At 33.6% G+C, this 21,643-nt stretch overlaps 1 protein-coding gene across 3 annotated transcripts in view; it reads left to right on the plus strand.

Moving 5' to 3' along the window:
* Positions 1–21,643, plus strand: part of LOC145683953 (uncharacterized) — a 318,861-nt gene that overhangs the window by 156,407 nt on the left and 140,811 nt on the right. For 2 of the 3 annotated variants that reach the window (XM_081755667.1, XM_081755669.1), the window contains exons 12-13: positions 635–826; positions 5,365–5,556. In XM_081755667.1, the coding sequence (XP_081611793.1) occupies positions 635–826; positions 5,365–5,556 (384 nt within the window). The remainder of the gene's footprint in view (positions 1–634; positions 827–5,364; positions 5,557–21,643) is intronic. The other variant, XM_081755668.1, reaches the window with a different exon arrangement.

The following is a 21,643-nucleotide window of genomic DNA, read 5'->3' on the forward strand; positions in this document are numbered from 1 at the left end:
CCCCAGTTTGCTAATGTATACAATGTGTTAACGATTTAACGGATCACGACGGCCTTAACGGTGATTAACAATAGTTTATATTCCATTCAAAAAGGAATTTTTTAAATCTGCTTTTCGCAAAAATAGCTTGAGTGATTATCTCGACAATGTTTGTTCATGAAAGCAATCCGTTAACATACTAACGGATAACAGTGACCTCAACTGTGTCCATGTATGGTTAATATCCCATGAAAGTGTGAACGTGTTTATGAATAGCATACTTTTAAAATTTCTTACATGCACAAGGTAGCTAGGGTGATTATCTCGCCCAAGTTTACTAGTGGTTTCCATTTCTTAACGTATTGTATTCGAATATTTAAAACTATATCCAATTTCTTCAGATTCATCGTTTCATATGTATACCTGCAAAAGAACACGTGTTTAAAAATCCATGTTTTAAATAAATTTTATAATAATAAAATACCTATGTAACACAAGATGTGAAAATGATACGTTGCAGAACACAAGTAACCTCCTTCCACTGGCAAAACTAGAAACAAAGCTACTGTCTCCAAAGTGAAGCTGTTCTATATAATTCCTATTAATTATACTTTTTGTTTAGATCTAACAAGAGTATTAAAATCAATATTTCCAGAATTTCTCAGAAGCTGACTTAAAAGAAATAAGAAAAGCAAACAAAAAATCTGGCGACAATAAAGTGACACCAGCCACTGGTGGCTTATCTGTTTCACGAAAAAACGCAACAAGAAGCGTCGCAACGGGAAACACAAATTCGTGTGGCTTTACTCCCACTGGTGATCCTAGCCTTCAAATCCAGGTAGAGAAGGTAAGTAAACGGAAATTTTGTTTATTAACTTTCTATCTCATACGCACACACAAACACACAAAAGTTAGGTTTTCTCGTGAGATTCCTTTTCGTGAATATCTAGATCCGGTAATGAAATCAGATTAAAATACTAGTATTTCATTATTTAAGTAGTATCACATATCACTTGTTTCCGTCATGCTTTAGAATATCAGTATCAGAAAAGTAAATAAAAATAAATACACTAGAACGTAAAATTATCTGAATAAATGTAAAAGAATCTGAATAAGTGGTGGATAATCCAATGTCAATTCGTTTTACTATATTTTATTAAGTCAACAAATAAATGAGTTTGATTTGATATATAAGATTGAATAAAAATCAATGCATTTAAGCAAGGATAGTAATATTGTTGTTAATTCTCCTGTAGTATCACCTCTATAAAACGTTGTTGCCTATTTGAGGTAGTTTTTTTTTTTTTACTCCAAAGTTATTCTGCAACAACTGTGTAGTAGTGAAACATTAAAATATTTATCATGTTTCAATCGCCACTGTTAAGATTCGTAAAATATATAACAATCGATAGTACTCTGTTGCTGCTCCTTCATACGGAGAACTGTTAACAAACTAAAGTGGATGTGGCGTCAAGCTAGATTATTATTTTTAAAGCGTTTGTAAGAAAAATTAATAACAAATCAAAAATTCAATTTTAGTTTCATGACATCAAGAATGCCATTTGTTGTTGTTAGGTCTACTATGTTGCTCTTCGCTTTCGACTATATTTTGATTCTCGTAACCACATGTAAACCGTATATTACACATTTCATTACCCGTCATAACAATCATATCTGTTTAATAAGAAAAACACTTTTCTCTTAAAATAATTGTTTCGGACACGTATACAGGAAAACATTGATAGTATGTTACTAAAATGACTTACCATGCCGTGTAGTATTAATACCGAATACCTCTTTAAAACTACCCCAAAATATGATCCGTTGAAGCAGCATCATGCTTGTTAAAAATTTTAAATTGCTCGTACAGCACAGAGCTATTGTATAGAATCAATACAGCTAGTTTTTCTGTGTGTAATGAAGTTACATATAAATAGTTCTCCTTGCTTATCCTATTTGTTATATGAAAAGACTTTGTGTTAGCTAGTTTTGTTGCTATGTCGTCCCAGTAAATTAATTTGATGCAATTTATATATCTTTTCTACTGTTTTCATTCGTATTTAGGTTTTAAGTAAACACTTTTCAACAGAAATTTACCAGTATACAAATTAACGAAAGTATTGAAAGTTTCATTGTTATATCTCAGTGATCATATAACCACCAACGTATTACCGAATTCTACAGGGTGGCGTCATGCCGGATGATTATTTGAAACTTCAATACTGCACAGGCGAAATAACTTATATTGGTTGAAAACAGTGTTTACGAAAAGAGGAACAAACACCACCTTATATAATTAATAGCAATTTAGGATTGAAATATAGAATATCATGTTACCTAAGCTCATAATTGTTACGAAACTAAGTCTGTTCTAGATGTGCGAAATTTTAATTTTGATCGACAATGTAACGTTCCGTCTCGCACCATATTAGCTTGGATGAAGAAGTTTCAAGAGACTTGTAATGTGTTGGAGGTCAGAAATGAAGCTTCAAGTAAGTGCAAACCCATGAGAAACTGGAAAGACGAACATTACGGTTTCTTCCAAGATACGTTTCCTTATGGACATATTTAGCTTCGTAATAACTACAAAGTTAGGCAACCAGATATTATGGCTCTAATACCTCACCCCAGTCGATCATACAAGTCAACGTTGTTTCTTCTTCCGATTCCTTCCACGCCAACCAATATAAGTTATTACACTTGTGCAATATTAAATATACTCCATAGTTCTGAATAGTCACAACAACATTCAAAAAAATTTTTTTTCCAGAACAAAATTAATTATTTAATAAGTATACGATTTATGTTGCAGTTTCATGGACCTAACGTCCTCTTCATCAGACATTGAGAAAAGACAGATGACATCAAATCTTATATCTTCCTCAGGCGTTAGTTAGCATTTTCGTTTATCCCTAATGATCCCTAATGATAAATGAAAATACTAACTAACGGCTGAGGAAGATATAAGATTTGCTGTCTTCTGTCTTTTCTCAATGTCTGATGAAGAGGACGTTAGGTCCATGAAACTGTAACAAAACTCGTATAGTTATTAAATAAATCATTTTGTTCTGGTCAGAAAAAAATTTTAAAATGTTATTGTGCAATATTTCACCTTGAAATGTGTCAGTCGGTTCTGCGTCACAGTATAGTAATATGTCCGCAGAATGCATATCTGGATGATGAGAAGTATTTTATATTAAAAAATAAATTTATTCTCACGTACCAAATTGTTCAATTACAAGATATAAGGACTGTATTAAATAACATACACACATAAAAACACCATTCAGTAATACATATGGTAGTTACCATCGTTTGATCTCTTATCTTTGAAAAGTATTTTGTTTCAACATAGAGAAATCAAAGTAGTTGGTTTTGAGTTGATAAGTTTGGTCTATATCTCATTAACCGTTAAGAACTGTTATGCTGTTAGTAGCATACTGAAAAGTTGATGGTGATATACTTCAGCAACTGTTTCACTTCAATAGATGAAGTTGTTCTTATACAGCATAAATGTTTACGCACTAGCTTTATACTGATGGAAATGAGAATAGAAAATAAGGTAATTTGAGCTGAATATCCCAATGTTTTCTTCGTGTGTAATTAAAATATTGTAAGATGAGTCAAAGGGTAGTACGTCTCACAGTCATCATAGCTCAGCATGTTTTTGCTTATGTTCACTCTAGACAAATTCAAACGTGGTACGTAATATGAATTGAAATGAAATCTTACATTTTAACGTCTTAGTTTTAAGCTCTTTAGGCTAAGGAAGGCACTTGATTAAGGGAAGTGAATGATAAAGAGGGAATAAATTGTGGAATGAGAAAGTGGGAACTAACTGTATTATACAGGGAAAACCCATCTAAAAGATGTTGTCGAGAACAAATTACTTGGCTGGGTATCACATCAGGGACCCAAGGTTTTAGGGATAATCGCTGAAACACTAAGTCACCATGTTTCCCGCAAGCTACTGAAATGTGACAGAAAAGTCGTTTTGTGCACTGTTTTTCTATCATTATGTAGGAAGGGGAACCATCCGTCTGAAATTCATCCAGAGATTGTAGAGATTTGTGTAGAATATATTCAAATATTTATTTCAGCCGACGAATTGATATAACGGACAAAAAGCAAGTGGCAGGCATTAAATACCAATCTATGGGAGGAAAATGTTTCACGTTGATGGACTCCAACCAACACCCGCCGTACAAATTCCCGATCTAGTCCCGTTAACTACCATCTTTCTGTATTTCTAAAGAAATACATTCGAAGATGTTTGACACTCTGAATGCAGGCTGCTAACTGACTTATGAATAAAATATATCTGCAACAATGATGGCAGATTCGTCCTCCTTGCGGACTAATTCATTCCTCTGGAGTAAATATCTGCACTGCCGTAGCGACTATATGAATTTTTAGTGTGATATCATATACATAAAAAAGTTCATTTTCATGGTTGGATTGCTTCGCATTCAAAAATAAATTAAATAGTCACTTTTGTGATTTTCCCTTGTACTCGTATAAATAGTCAGAACTTTGTTTAGTTCAATGACGTGTATCGATTAGCATATGTCTCGTTGTGGGGTATATTTTCTTTAAATATATTTTAAAGTTTATTAATATCACCAACTGAGACTTGATAAGATTGTTATTAGTAGGTACGTCCGCCCGTTGCTTCGCATGAGAACCCTTCAACGGATGCATTCTTTTTTAAATTCCGATTTTCATAATATCTTTTTTGAGTGTCTACATTGCCCCAGTTTGCTAATGTATACAATGTGTTAACGATTTAACGGATCACGACGGCCTTAACGGTGATTAACAATAGTTTATATTCCATTCAAAAAGGAATTTTTTAAATCTGCTTTTCGCAAAAATAGCTTGAGTGATTATCTCGACAATGTTTGTTCATGAAAGCAATCCGTTAACATACTAACGGATAACAGTGACCTCAACTGTGTCTATGTATGGTTAATATCCCATGAAAGTGTGAACGTGTTTATGAATAGCATACTTTTAAAATTTCTTACATGCACAAGGTAGCTAGGGTGATTATCTCGCCCAAGTTTACTAGTGGTTTCCATTTCTTAACGTATTGTATTCGAATATTTAAAACTATATCCAATTTCTTCAGATTCATCGTTTCATATGTATACCTGCAAAAGAACACGTGTTTAAAAATCCATGTTTTAAATAAATTTTATAATAATAAAATACCTATGTAACACAAGATGTGAAAATGATACGTTGCAGAACACAAGTAACCTCCTTCCACTGGCAAAACTAGAAACAAAGCTACTGTCTCCAAAGTGAAGCTGTTCTATATAATTCCTATTAATTATACTTTTTGTTTAGATCTAACAAGAGTATTAAAATCAATATTTCCAGAATTTCTCAGAAGCTGACTTAAAAGATATAAGAAAAGCAAACAAAAAATCTGGCGACAATAAAGTGACACCAGCCACTGGTGGCTTATCTGTTTCACGAAAAAACGCAACAAGAAGCGTCGCAACGGGAAACACAAATTCGTGTGGCTTTACTCCCACTGGTGATCCTAGCCTTCAAATCCAGGTAGAGAAGGTAAGTAAACGGAAATTTTGTTTATTAACTTTCTATCTCATACGCACACACAAACACACAAAAGTTAGGTTTTCTCATGAGATTCCTTTTCGTGAATATCTAGATCCGGTAATGAAATCAGATTAAAATACTAGTATTTCATTATTTAAGTAGTATCACATATCACTTGTTTCCGTCATGCTTTAGAATATCAGTATCAGAAAAGTAAATAAAAATAAATACACTAGAACGTAAAATTATCTGAATAAATGTAAAAGAATCTGAATAAGTGGTGGATAATCCAATGTCAATTCGTTTTACTATATTTTATTAAGTCAACAAATAAATGAGTTTGATTTGATATATAAGATTGAATAAAAATCAATGCATTTAAGCAAGGATAGTAATATTGTTGTTAATTCTCCTGTAGTATCACCTCTATAAAACGTTGTTGCCTATTTGAGGTAGTTTTTTTTTTTACTCCAAAGTTATTCTGCAACAACTGTGTAGTAGTGAAACATTAAAATATTTATCATGTTACAATCGCCACTGTTAAGAATCGTAAAATATATAACAATCGATAGTACTCTGTTGCTGCTCCTTCATACGGAGAACTGTTAACAAACTAAAGTGGATGTGGCGTCAAGCTAGATTATTATTTTTAAAGCGTTTGTAAGAAAAATTAATAACAAATCAAAAATTCAATTTTAGTTTCATGACATCAAGAATGCCATTTGTTGTTGTTAGGTCTACTATGTTGCTCTTCGCTTTCGACTATATTTTGATTCTCGTAACCACATGTAAACCGTATATTACACATTTCATTACCCGTCATAACAATCATATCTGTTTAATAAGAAAAACACTTTTCTCTTAAAATAATTGTTTCGGACACGTATACAGGAAAACATTGATAGTATGTTACTAAAATGACTTACCATGCCGTGTAGTATTAATACCGAATACCTCTTTAAAACTACCCCAAAATATGATCCGTTGAAGCAGCATCATGCTTGTTAAAAATTTTAAATTGCTCGTACAGCACAGAGCTATTGTATAGAATCAATACAGCTAGTTTTTCTGTGTGTAATGAAGTTACATATAAATAGTTCTCCTTGCTTATCCTATTTGTTATATGAAAAGACTTTGTGTTAGCTAGTTTTGTTGCTATGTCGTCCCAGTAAATTAATTTGATGCAATTTATATATCTTTTCTACTGTTTTCATTCGTATTTAGGTTTTAAGTAAACACTTTTCAACAGAAATTTACCAGTATACAAATTAACGAAAGTATTGAAAGTTTCATTGTTATATCTCAGTGATCATATAACCACCAACGTATTACCGAATTCTACAGGGTGGCGTCAAGCCGGATGATTATTTGAAACTTCAATACTGCACAGGCGAAATAACTTATATTGGTTGAAAACAGTGTTTACGAAAAGAGGAACAAACACCACCTTATATAATTAATAGCAATTTAGGATTGAAATATAGAATATCATGTTACCTAAGCTCATAATTGCTACGAAACAAAGTCTGTTCTAGATGTGCGAAATTTTAATTTTGATCGACAATGTAACGTTCCGTCTCGCACCATATTAGCTTGGATGAAGAAGTTTCAAGAGACTTGTAATGTGTTGGAGGTCAGAAATGAAGCTTCAAATAAGTGCAAACCCATGAGAAACTGGAAAGACGAACATTACGGTTTCTTCCAAGATACGTTTCCTTATGGACATATTTAGCTTCGTAATAACTACAAAGTTAGGCAACCAGATATTATGGCTCCAATACCTCACCCCAGTCGATCATACAAGTCAACGTTGTTTCTTCTTCCGATTCCTTCCACGCCAACCAATATAAGTTATTACACTTGTGCAATATTAAATATACTCCATAGTTCTGAATAGTCACAACAACATTCAAAAAAATTTTTCTTGCCAGAACAAAATTAATTATTTAATAAGTATACGATTTATGTTACAGTTTCATGGACCTAACGTCCTCTTCATCAGACATTGATAAAAGACAGATGACAGCAAATCTTATATCTTCCTCAGGCGTTAGTTAGCATTTTCATTTATCCCTAATGATCCCTAATGATAAATGAAAATACTAACTAACGGCTGAGGAAGATATAAGATTTGCTGTCATCTGTCTTTTCTCAATGTCTGATGAAGAGGACGTTAGGTCCATGAAACTGTAACAAAACAAGTATAGTTATTAAATAAATCATTTCGTTCTGGTCAGAAAAAAATTTTAAAATGTTATTGTGCAATATTCCACCCTGAAATGTGTCAGTCGGTTCTGCGTCACAGTATAGTAATATGTACGCAGAATGCATATCTGGATGATGAGAAGTATATTAAAAAATAAATTTAATCTCACGTACCAAATTGTTCAATTACAAGATATAAGGACTGTATTAAATAACATACACACATAAAAACACCATTCAGTGATACATATGGTAGTTACCATCGTTTGATCTCTTATCTTTGAAAAGTATTTTGTTTCAACATAGAGAAATCAAAGTAGTTGGTTTTGAGTTGATAAGTTTGGTCTATATCTCATTAACCGTTAAGAACTGTTACGCTGTTAGCAGCATAATGAAAAAGTTGATGGTGATATACTTCAGCAACTGTTTCACTTCAATAGATGGAGTTGTTCTTATGCAGCATAAATGTTTACGCACTAGCTTTATACTGATGGAAATGAGAATAGAAAATAAGGTAATTTGAGCTGAATATCCCAATGTTTTCTTCGTGTGTAATTAAAATATTGTAAGATGAGTCAAAGGGTAGTACGTCTCACAGTCATCATAGCTCAGAATGTTTTTGCTTATGTTCACTCTAGACAAATTCAAACGTGGTACGTAATATGAATTGAAATGAAATCTTACATTTTAACGTCTCATTTTTAAGCTCTTTAGGCAAAGGAAGGCACTTGATGAAGGGAAGTGAATGATGATGATGGAATAGATATTGGAGTGAGAAGGTGGGAGCTAAGTGTTTTATGCCGGGAAAACCCATCTAAAAGATGTTGTCGAGAACAAATTACTTGGCTGGGTATCACATCAGGGACAGGGTATTAGGGATAATCGCTGAAACACTAAGTCACCATGTTTCCCGCAAGCTACTGAAATGTGACAGAAATAACGTTTTGTCCACTGTTTTTCTATTAATATGTAGGAATGGGAACCATCCGTCTGTAATTCATCGAGAGTTGGTAGAGATTTGTGTAGAATATATTCAAACATTTATTTGAGCCGATGAATTCATATAACGGACAAAAAGCAAGTGGCAGGCATTAAATATTAATCTATGGGTGGAAAATGTTTCAAGTTGATGTGATTATTCATGTGGAATCGAACCACCTACCTGTAAAAACAACAACCTCAGCCTATTAAAAAATGCACTTGTTCAGAAATATTGAGAAAAGCCTCGAACGAGGACTGATAAGTTTTCACAGCTCAGCAAAAGAAATTGGACATCAGTTTTTTAACATTGAATATTAGAAGTCTTTATAGGGCAGGCACGTTAGAATCCGTAACGAGTGAGTTAGAGAAGTACAGAGTGCACCTAGTAAAAGTTCAGGAAGTTAATTGGGAAGGAAATGGATCTGTGAATTCCGGAAATTTTACGTTCTTTTACGGTGAAGAAAATAAAAATTACCAGTTACTAACAGGGTTTTTCGTTCACAAACGAATATTACCAGCTCTAAAACGGGTTGAATTTGTTACTAACAGACTTTCTTTTAGTACTGTTAAGGGACGGTGGTGTGATATTGTTTTAAATGCCCCGAATGAAGATAAGAATGAAGATATAAAAGACAGTCTTTACGAAGAAGTGGAACGGGACAATCTCCCGCGATACCATATGAAAATTCTATTAGGGGATTTCAATGCGAAGGTATGACGAGAGGATATTGTGAAACTGATTCTAGGAAACGAAATTCTACATAAAGAAAGTAATGACAACGGTTTTAGACTCGTGAATTTTGCAACATCCGAAAACCTAATCGTGAAGAGTATAAAATTTTCATATCGCGACGTTCATAAATACACTTGGACATCACCAGACGGAATAAACACATAATCAAATAAATCATGTTTTTGTAGATAGAAGAAGGCAATCTAGCATAGGGGCTGACCCTGATTACTACCTGGTAGCAGCGATAAAAGGACACAGATTATTGTTGATTAAAGGTAATATTCATTGTCCGAAAACGAAGAGATTCAATTTAAAGAAATTTGAAGAGAGCTAGGTAAGAGAGGGATACCAGATTGAAGTTTCGAATAGATTCTCCGCTCTAGAAGATTTGGAGTGCACTAGTGTTGAGATTACCTGGATTGAAATTAGAGATAGCATTAAAATTTCAGCAAAAGAAAAATCTGGACACGTGTATATACGTAGGAACAAACCATGTTCGACAAGGAATGCATAAAACTAGCAGAGAAGAGAAAACAAGCAAAATTACGCTGGCTACAAAATCCAAATGAAATAACTACACAAAATTTCTCAGATATCAGGGGGGAAACTTCCAAAACCTTGAAACAAATAAACGCGATTTTCTGAAAGGTGCAATTAGGACCTTGAAGATAATAGTAAAAATAAAAACATCCGGGACTTGTATAAGGGGATCAGCGAATTTAAGAAAGGCTATCAACCTCCTGCTTATATATTAAAAAATCTGACGGTACAGTTTTCACTGATACGGATAGCATCTTAAATAGATGGAAAGATTTCTTTGACGATTTGCTTAACACGCAACCAAACACTAGTGTGCGTGGAGAAAAGGAGATACACACCGCAGAACCGTATATTCCAGAACCCAACCCAATAGAAGTAGAAACCACTATAAAGAAATTAAAGAAACACAAATCCCGGGTGTAGATGAAATTCCGGCTGAGTTAATTTTAGCTGGAGGCGAAAATTTGTGAAACAAGATACACAAACTCATTCTCCTTATCTGGAACAAGGAAGAATTGCCACAGAAGTGGAAAGAATCAATCATTGTTACAATTCACAAGAAAGGCGACCAAACTGACTGTAATAATTATCGAGGCATTAATCTTCTGTCAACATAATATAAAATTCTTTCAAATATTCTATTTACAAGATTTACCCCATACGCAGATGAAATTATTGGAGATTATGACTACGGATTTAGACGAAATCGATCAACTATCAACCAAATATTTACCATTCGCCAAATACCCGAAAAAAAGTGGGAATACAATACCCCGGTTCATCAAATATTTATTGAATCTAGAAAGGCGTACTACTCGGTTAGGAGAGAAACATTATACAACGTTCTTCCAGAACTTCCAATACCGAGAAAGCTAATTAGATTAATTAAGATATGTTTAAATAAATCCCAAAGTAAAGTCCGGGTAGGAAAATTTTTGTCCACAAGCTTTCACGTCGAAAATGGCCTAAAACAAGGAGATGCGTTGTCGCCATTATTATTTAACTTTGTTCTGGAATACGCTTTAAGGAAAATCAAAGATTGTAACCAGGGTCTATAGTTAACGGTATTCACCAGGTTATGGCATATGCTGATGACGTAAATTTAATATGGGATGATAGAAGAACAATAGAAAGAAATGCAGAGATCTTAATAAACGCTTGCAGGGACATGGGTTTAGAAGTAAATGCAGAGAAAACTAAATACATGGAAGTGCGTCGGGACCGTAATACGGTAAATTATGGATGCGTTAAAATATTAAATAATACTTTTGATAAAGTGGATAGTTTCAAAGATCTAGGATCAATATTAACAGACGAAAATCATATTCACGGATAAATTAAATGTCGACTAAAAGCAGGGAATTCGTGTTATTATTCAATTCAAAAGCTCTTTTCGTCGCGAATTGTGTCGAGGAATTTGAAGCTTAAAATATACAAAACGATAATCATGCGTGTTGTTTTTTATGGTTACCAAGCATGGCCACTTACTCTGAGGGAAGAACATAAACTGAAAGTATTTGAGAACAAGATCCTGAGACGAATATTCGGACCCAAGAGGAACGGGAATGGGGAATGGCGGAAACTTCATAACCAGGAACTACATAAGTTATGTGGTTTACCCAACATTGTTAGGGTCGTCAAGTCTAGGAGGCTTAGGTGGGCGGGTCACGTAGCTAGAATGGAAGAAAGTAGAAACGATTCCAAAGTGTTGACTGGAAGACCAATCGGAAAACGACTATTAGGAAGACCTAGGTGCAGATGGGAGGACAATATTAAGATGGATCTCGCAGAGATCGGAATAAAAAGTAGAAACTGGATGCAGTTAGCTAAGGATAGAAATCAGTGTAGAGCTTTTGTGAACGCGGGATTGAACCTCCGGGTCCATAGGCCATAGAGTTAGTTAGTTAATTATATTGCTTTGATTTTTTTTCGTTCCCTCTCAAACTTTTCCCAATATTTATTTATAACTAATCAAATTAGAATTACCAACAAATTTGTTCCTCATGATACTAATGTTCTATTTCATTCTTTCATTTACTTCAGACGCATAAGTTATTCAAACTCTTTTCAAATTGTGATTTTATAAGCTTATATAGATTTATTATAAGTAGACGGTAAGATATTTGAGTATTTGAAACCTCGTTTCTCGATTTATTTATCGTTTTTTTTTTAACACGAACCGATTTTTGTCACGATTTACATTCTTTACTTGTCAACTTCATCCCTAGTTATTTATTAATTTCCAAGTCCTATCTTCGATCCCTGCACAACAGAAACTAAACGATTTTCGACATCCACTCCCACACTAGAGAGCTACCCAAGCTAGTCTTTAGCTCAATGTCCCGAAGAAATAAAAATTACTTATAACAGACATATAAATCACCACTTCTATAAGATTCATTGTTATTCAATCGGTATATATATATATATATATATATATATATATATATATATATATATATATACAGGGTGGTTCAGTAATGTTGGACAGCCCTGAATAAATCGGAAACCAGAAGAGATATTAGCACGAGTGTGGTGGATTCAGATACTTGTGGAAGGGGGACGTCTTTTGAGGTACCACACAATGTTACCAGGTCAACAGTGTTGCCAGCTCAGTACAAAGTTGTATTTTTTTAAATAGAACATATAGAAGTTTATGCCATCAAAAGAATGAGTACAGAATGTGAATACCAACAAGCGAAACCGCATCTGTCAGTGTTGCCAAATAAGGAAGTTATAAAGCTTCAAAGATCAAGAAATTAAAGTGTCCGTAGAGCAAAACTAGCAAAAAGGCAAGAAAAATAATACTACGGAATGAAAAGGAGTAACCGAAAGAGTAAACCAAAGAACGCACAGCATCCAGTGAGTAACAGGGTTGCCACAGCAAAGGGGGAAAAAATTGAAAATTTTGCAGTTGCTATAGGAGGAAAAGTGCCCATATGACATAATGCTGGAAACACCATAGAAAGTCTATGTAAGATTCAGGAATCCTAATAGCGTTTGTTCGTTTGTTCGAAAGCGATATCTCTAACAGCGTTTGTTCGAGAGCGATATCTCTAACCGTTTTCGAGATACACCAAAGGTGTGCGGGGTTTGCAACACTGCATAATTGATTTGACGATTAGACCCGTGTAGTTCTTACATTTTGTTGGGCGTATCATTTTCATTACTCGTTCCTGTAGTTTGGAGGGCGAGGGAATTATTATGCAATTATTGCAATGGAAATATCATTGCAATAAGATTATTGGTTCGTTCCAAACATGTTCATGTAATGATATTTCCACCAAAGTGCATGCCGTAGTTAATTTATTCGTTGATCTGGAGACAATTTACTGCCCATTAATAAATTAAATAACATACAATGGAATAAAATTACTGAAATGATATCGTATTATACAGTAATTTCGCCGTGCAAGTTCAATAGTATAATAATAATAATAATAATAATAATAATAATAATAATAATAATAATAATAATAATAATAATAAAACATTTTCATCGGTCGTGCGCGGAAAGTGGGAATTAAATCAATCACATGTCAAGTCAATGTAAGGAGAAAAGCCTAAACTGAATAAGACATTGAAGCGGGTCACAAGCTGGGAATAAGAATAGTGCATGGTGTAATAAAGGACGACACCGACAGAGAAATCCAGAAACAATAGGTAAACGAAGATAAAAAAGAGTAGAAATTGTTGAAATGGAAACAAAATACAAATACGAATAGGGATGAGCAGAAGTCGAGCCAAAATTCGACTCGACTCGAGTTCAATCCGAGTCGAGTCAAAGATATTTTTCTTGTAGTACTTAAAATTATACTGTAGTTCTTAAAATTAAGGCTGAGACCTGTACGGTCGAATTCTAGAGCCCAAGCAGAAGACCAACTCGGGTAGTGATATCAACCGGCTCGGCTCGTATAAACTGAGCGAAGTTGTTGTATTACTATACATCTGCTTCCGCCCCTGTCAAATCTGGTCGATCTCGTTGACGCGACATATTTGCTTTTTTATACCCCTTTCTTCGTTTACTGAACAAAACAGTAACTATTCTGAAATATACTACTGCGCATGCCTCGTAGATAAATATTTCTGATGCCAATAGTTTCCGTTTTGTCCAAGGAATGTTCTTTTTCTTATTCCCAGCATGACCCTTTTATTACATTATATGAAGAGCATGTAGGTCTAAATACCTCATGTATTACATATAATGTAGGTTTTACTCTTGCAGCAGAGAAGAAACATGTGATCATAGTATACAACCCACAGAAGTGATAGCTGGCAATACAGTGGTCGTAATCCCTAACGACACAGAGAGAAAGTGGTGCCCTTCCCGCTGGTCTAGTCGCTAGCACGTGCGCCTTTGGTGTATGGAGTTCCGGGTTCGATTCCCGGCGGGAGAGCATCTATGATTTTTAACTGTTCTCGATGTTTCTATGTTCGTGTCTCTGTCGTTATAAGTTATTAGAAAAAGCAAGTTAAACGAGTGAAGCAAGTAAAATTAGCAATAAGTAAGTTACTGAAACACGTTCAGTGAGTCAGTTAAAAAAAAAGTGGAAAAAGCACTGGCTTTTCGCGCCGTCCATGCGAGTTCGAATTAATCTCGGCTTGACTTTTTATCCATTTGAGAGTAAATATTGCTTCTTTACGCTACAGGTAGTCCACTCTTTTCGTATTTTTCGCTGTCGTTCACAGTTAAAGTAACTGACTATTATTCTTTCTATGATTGATGGATCTTCTCTTTGGCTTCATGTCAAACACGCACACGTAATGAAAAGACGCTGTCGATAATAATAATAATAATATGAAATATTAGAAGCTAACTCGTGTGTGTATTTCGACAACATAATTTTATTTTATTATGTGGAAATAAGTAAGGCTGGCTGGCGCCCCCCCCCCTATTTTTTCGATGCGCTTTATGGGTCCACGGTGTCCCATCCCAGTATCACCTCTCGATATAAGTTATTGACACTGCCTAAAGAGGGCTCTGCCGTGGCCCCATGACTACCCATGACAATGACTCTTCGTTCCTTTTGCATTGAAATCGCTTACTTTTCTGAGTACTATGAGTACATACTGTCCAACGTTGCTCCCATCGCTCTACAGTTTCTCGTTCTCTCGATATAAGTTGCTAATATTTTGTTTGTAAGGGAGATATGGCGTTACAATCATTACGTTTGAAGAAGAATTGATTAAGATATTACCTTGCCACAAACAACACCTATTATTATTATTATTATTATTATTATTATTATTATTATTATTATTATTATTATTATTATTATTTTGCTTACCACTAATGGTGCCTACCTTTATTTGCAATGCAATGTCTTACTAAAAAGCAAATCAAATAACACTCCTCGCCATTCAGGCTCCCGAACTCGAAATACATGAGTTCTCTGTGTTAGAGGAATGCACATTTATTTTATTATTCTTTCAAATAACACGTTACACAAGTTACTTCACTTTCAATGTGTAATTTCATATCATCACTAACAATCATCTTGTTCCGATAGGAAAATAACCCCCTCCTGCAAAAAAAAAGAAAAAAGAAAAAAAAAGAAAAAAACCTGACCGTAGCGAAAGGGCGTGAACCTTCTTTAGGCGATTAATCGGGTCCAATATTTCAATAAGTTTCTGCACACAAATATTTCAGTAAAAGAGGAAAATTTATTCAAACTTTCTGAATACCTATTTATGGGCGAAATTTGGTTCCCTTGGAACTTTTTAAGAGTTTGAAGGGCCACCATTTTGAACATTTTCATCTGATTATTCTGGTTAACGAACTCATCAAGATATTTCAACAATTAATGTTTGTGCCAAGTTTCGTCTCAATCCGCTGAAAATTAGGGTGGTTATGGCATTCACAAATAGCGTTATATATATACAAATAGATAGATAAATAGACACACAGAGGGAGAGAGAAAAGGTGTTTTTCTACCTTCTCGCACCTGTGGTGCGTCAGAGCTAAACCGGGCCCCTTTGCAAAACGTATTGACCAACCTAACCTAAACACAAACCTCTTACTTGCTAACGTAGAAACGTGGTCGGGAGGTGTAAGGCATGTAGAAATTGTATTTTTAATAACCATGAGTATGGTCCACTTCCATGTTTTTCCTTTTACTTTTTGCAGCTACATCGGAACGTTCAATTTTTATTCTTCACTAATTGCAAATGGCGTTTACATTCAAAATATGAGGAATTTTGGTGGCATTTGTTCGGATATTCTTCTCTTTGGAAATGAAGAAAAGAATAAAGGCAATACGCAAAGACAAAAAGTATTATCAGTACTAAACATTACCAATAATAATTGCTACGAAAAACTAAATACGACCTCTTTTACCATCTCTCATGAGTTGTATGTATTATTAACAAAAATTTTTAAAAGGTCCTCGCTTAAGATTCGAACTTGCGTCCTTTGCATTTGTAAGTCAGCACCTTAACCACTAGACCAAGATCATGGCATGGTGATCGTTTAGTTGTCGGCGTATTTGTTGTATTTGTGTTTTATGTTCCCACTTCGACAATTTTTACTCTTTTTTTGTAAGTTTAACAGATGTTTCTGGCTTTCTCTTTCGGTGTCGTCCTTTATTTACACAATGCACTATTCGTATTCACAGCTTGTGCCCCTCTGCAATGTCTTATTCAGATTAAGCTTTTCTTTTTGCCCCTCAGTCAACATTTGATTGATTTAATTCTCATACTCTCCACGGATGGAGCGCAGGAATGCCAGACTCGAAAAATAGGTGTACATTTACTTTCCTGACAGATCATACATTAGCTACACTATTTAACAAGAAATGAAACATATTCGTATCAGCAAACCGGAAGATTACAATTTTATTTTATATTATTTTTTCCCTGGGTATAGTTATATAAAGTTGTTGCGATAAATTAGTACTTTGAGATTCATATAACTTATGACATTTATAAAGAAGCTGAAAATACAACAATGGTATTGAATTATAACATCTAATTGGCTCTTTTTCATTGAACTCCGGTAAATATGTCGAACTTCATAGGATATTCAAAATTTAATTTATCCAGTTTCTATTTTAAAGGGAGACAGGATAGCTGCTACTAATCCTTGGAACAAAATTAGCACTGAAATATATCTCCGAGTTATTTGAAAATAATAAAAAATTACTAATTTTGTCATATAAGTTACCTCTCCCAATAGCATTTTCAAAGTTCGAAGTAATTATTCTACGTTGACAAGCATAAGGTGCAAAATAAAACAATTACGATCGTAATAAAAAGTTTTTATAGAATTGAAAAATGTAAACTTTCTTTTTTAATGAGTGTGGTAGTTATTTTTTAAGAAAAGTAACTGTCTTGTAATTGTTTATCACTTAAGTTACTCTCTGGTATTATGAATTTCCAAAACATGGTAGGATTCAAAATACAACTTGACATGGTTAGGTTTTACTCTGAATGTTTCTTGATTCAGAGTAATCAGGTGCTCCGATGGTCGTTATACGTTTTTGATTTTGTGGAAGAAAACATGTAGATGAATACGTAAGTAGATTTAATATGTGTTTCGAAGTTACCAATGTTTCAGGACTGTTTTTGTTCCTAAAAAAATATACTTAGTATATTCTGAAGTTAGCCTATTATACTTAGCTGACTCAGCTTAGTATATATACTAGCTGACCTATTGCTTTTAAAGTATTAAAACAGATTGCATTCGAAGTTGGTAATCTTAGAAATTGTTCTTTAAAATATAGACAAAATGTCACATACGTTGCTGTCACATATAATGATATTTATTACGATATAAATAAGAATATCCAAATATATATTAATTTTCCCTTTAAATCTAATGAAAAAGGAACGTCGATCGATGGGCTTGCATCGGCAATAAAATACGTTAGATTTGCTTATTCTTTTTAAAACACAAACATTCAGTTTTCTGATTTCTTTGGCTCAACTACTACAGCTCTGAAATTATTAAATGTAATACTGGGTTTGGTGTAAAAGTTCAAATGAGTCTTTTTTATGTTTTAGATTAAATGTTAGTCACATTCTTAAACATAATTTCCTTATGGACTATTTCATTATGTAATCTAATCTTTGTTCATTCTTTTATAAATGTGACAAGTACAAGGAAGATCAACTAAAACATATATTATTATTTTGTCAATCTTTTATATTAAAAATAATAAGAGAAAATTTTAAAAATATAAACGAATGCAAACAAAACAAATTAATGTAAAAGAGTAATGAAGATAATATAGATTTTTCTGGACATTCGGTATTTTAACTGCAAATAGATAGGTACTGAGACGAAAGATAATGGAAGATTTTACAGTGGAATCTGATAATTGTTTTAGAATTTCTTGTCTTATCTTTCTTCTACTAAAATCTGAACTTTAGTACAGTAATTGCACGTACATGTCACTTATGTTACTTTCGTACATTGTAGCAGATTTCCTTCAATAAAATTCGTTAAGAAATATTTGTTACACGTCATACTGAACATCTTGTCTAGTTCTGGAAAGTAAACAATTTTCACAAGCATAAAATAACTCTCTTTAGTGCACAAGCACATATGAAAACGTTAGTGACATGAATGACATGACATGAATGAATGACATGAATGAAATGTCATGAATGAAATGACGTGAATGACATGAATGAAATGACATCTTTCTAAAATCGTTAATTTTTCGTAAAATTGTGATGAAAAGTGTACGCCAAAACATGAAATCTTTACTCAGACGTTCTAAGGATCGTAACAAAAATGCTGCTTTTGTTATTTATTGAAAATTATTTCTGACTTTTTCTTGCATGATCTGCCGGAATTAAATGAGAATGACCCAATTAAAACCTATATAAGATCTTCAATAGTTCAGGTCAAAGTGTAATAAACGATAAAAAGTTTAAAATCTGTGTACCATGTAATGAAAGTAAATTAAACGGTTCTTCATAGGACGCAATTATATGTTTAACATTTGATTGACATTTTTAATAACGAAAATACTTTATCTCTGGATTTTATTAGTGTTACATTAGATAAGATTTAGTATGCATTTTTTATTAAATTTTAAATACACGAACAAATAATCATCGATGGAATCGAAAAGTTTATTTATATCAAAGTGCCTCTATTAACATCCTTTGCTTGTAAGAAGAAAATAATTGTAAATGTGGAACCCTTACAATAAATGTATTTCAATATCTCTCCATATTCACGTCAAATGGTTTACTTCGTAGAGTTTATTCATTATATAGAGAACACTTAAAGAACTTGAAACGTAGCTGTCTAGTTTATTCTGATTCTGTTCAATAACCATTTAGAAAACAATTTTCTTAGGATGCCTACATTTCAGCACTTTAAGATATAAATTTTAATTTCTTATTGAATTGAGAATTTTGTTGCCATACAAGTACGATAGCTAACGTTTTTTTAGAATACGATCGGTGAGTTTAAACTTATGTAGGCATATATATAACCTCGATAGACACATAAAATACATGAAATTGAGGGGTAGGTTAAATGTATTCACTGAATACAAGTAATGATAATTTTACAATTAAAATTGTTTGTAGATTAAGTTTTCCACGATGATCTAAAATATATTTTTATAATAATTGTTCCCAATGAAACAAAATATATAAAACTTCTTCAAATTACATGTCTTTCAGGAATTGTTTTATATACTTTAGTTTTGCCAGTGCGTAGTAACTTATAAAGTGAACCCCATTCTATTCTTGTTCAGTTGAAGATGGAGTTCTCATACATTACAAATAGGACGACAAACAAAAAAAATAAGTAGAAATAAGACTATTTACAATGGAAAAATAGAAGAAAGGAAGAAGAGAAAAGAAAATTTCTAACGCTAAATCAGGATGTTCTAGACCTGTAATTGTTTTAAAGAACATAATCCCATTTCCTACAATTTTATTACGGTAAACGATTCCAAGGATATAAAAGTAGGGGATTATGATGCTTGAAATAACTTATTTGTCTTAAATTACTTACACGTCTTTTGTTTCTTCTGCTTTTATAGTATTATGACATTGTTTATGAGTAATTATAATTACAACTATTGCCCGAGAATAATATTATTAAGCAGTGTTCTATGTAATAGTAATGTTCATCGTATATCCGATATTCTTCGAAATATCAAATTGTTTGAAACACCTTATGACCTTTGTGCTTATTCAAAACAATATGTGTCATTTCATGTGGTTATTCCTTAAACAGGTTTCACAAATGAGTCCTTTCAATAAATCGTATTATCAGTAGCTTAATTTCTGTTTATTCGAAGTACACCATATTATGTTTATACTATTCAGCACTAATTTACTATGCTTGAGAATTACCATATCTACTACATCATGAGACTATTGTTTGAATTCCTTGGTACTATTACAGAAGGTTAAGTTTACTTGGTGTTTGTAGTACTGTATTCTTCTAGTTTTAAACGCTGTTCAATATGTGTAGTGTTTTCTTCATTGAATATACTGATTTGAAACATGTAATAAGCGATTGTATTATTAATAAAAAGTATAATTTCATGTTGAGTTTGCAGCACTGTTGATCATATAGTATTACAGAAAATTTAATATAATATTTGATTTGTTAATGTCTAAATCTTTAAATAAAGAAATTTCAGAAATCGATGTATGCAAAACAAAATCCTGACGTTTTTGACGTCTCATTAATTATGCGCTCATAGAGAGGAAACGAAATGACTCCTATGCCTGCAAATGATCAGGAGTTAGTCTAACTATCGACCTTCAGTAATGAAAGTGTGTCTCGCACACACAAGACCCATGTCTCGACCAGTGTCGAAAAGAAATGGAAGTATCGAAGCAAGGTAGCAAGGTAGCAAGGTACGTTTCTTGTATGACTTGAGAATGGGTTTGTCAGCTTTCGCATAAAATTGGCCCATACACCAGACATTTGGGGAAATTGTAAATGAACGCACCTCCAGGCATTTGTTTCAGAAAGTTCATTCGGGTAATGTGAGGCTTTTGGATGAACCTTGGATAGGGCGGGTTGGATGACGATGCTCTAACAGTAGGTTCGAAGGAGACAGTGGTCTAACGTTTGACGAACTTGCAGAAACGTTTCATGGTTTTGCTGAAACAGCTAGACTGAAGCTGCATGCGAAGGGAAGTGATATAAGCTAAAGAAGTAGGTACCCAATACATTGTTAGCAGCCAACAAGGAACAACAACTAACAACCTGCTCGTCTTGCTCATTAGGCACCTGAACACGCTCATCTTTGATCGCGTACTCTCTGGTGTCGAAACGTGGGTCCTCTATGAGGATTCCATGCGTACCAGACATTGGTTGTCGCCACATGAATCTCTTTTTCACACCTAATGACCACCTCTACACCCGCGGAGAGCTATGCTCTCTTTATGGTGAAATTGTTGGGAAGTAGTACAAGTTGAGTTCCTTCCACCTGGTCAGGACTGCTGACCTTCACTCTCAGCTTTTTTCGGTTACCTTTTGTTTCATATTTTCATGTAGTAACCTACAGTGATATTTTACACATTATTCTTTAGAAGTGATTTTGCCAAGTAACAGCATTTATTAGGTGAAATCATTATTTTGTTTCCAAAACGCTGCTTCATACATTAGGAAATAGCGTGAATTATCATTGTTATGTGGAAGGAACCTCTGGA

Source organism: Thermobia domestica, chromosome 4 (assembly GCF_964235325.1).
Source record: "Thermobia domestica chromosome 4, izTheDome1.hap1.1, whole genome shotgun sequence".
Lineage (NCBI taxonomy): Eukaryota > Metazoa > Arthropoda > Insecta > Zygentoma > Lepismatidae > Thermobia > Thermobia domestica.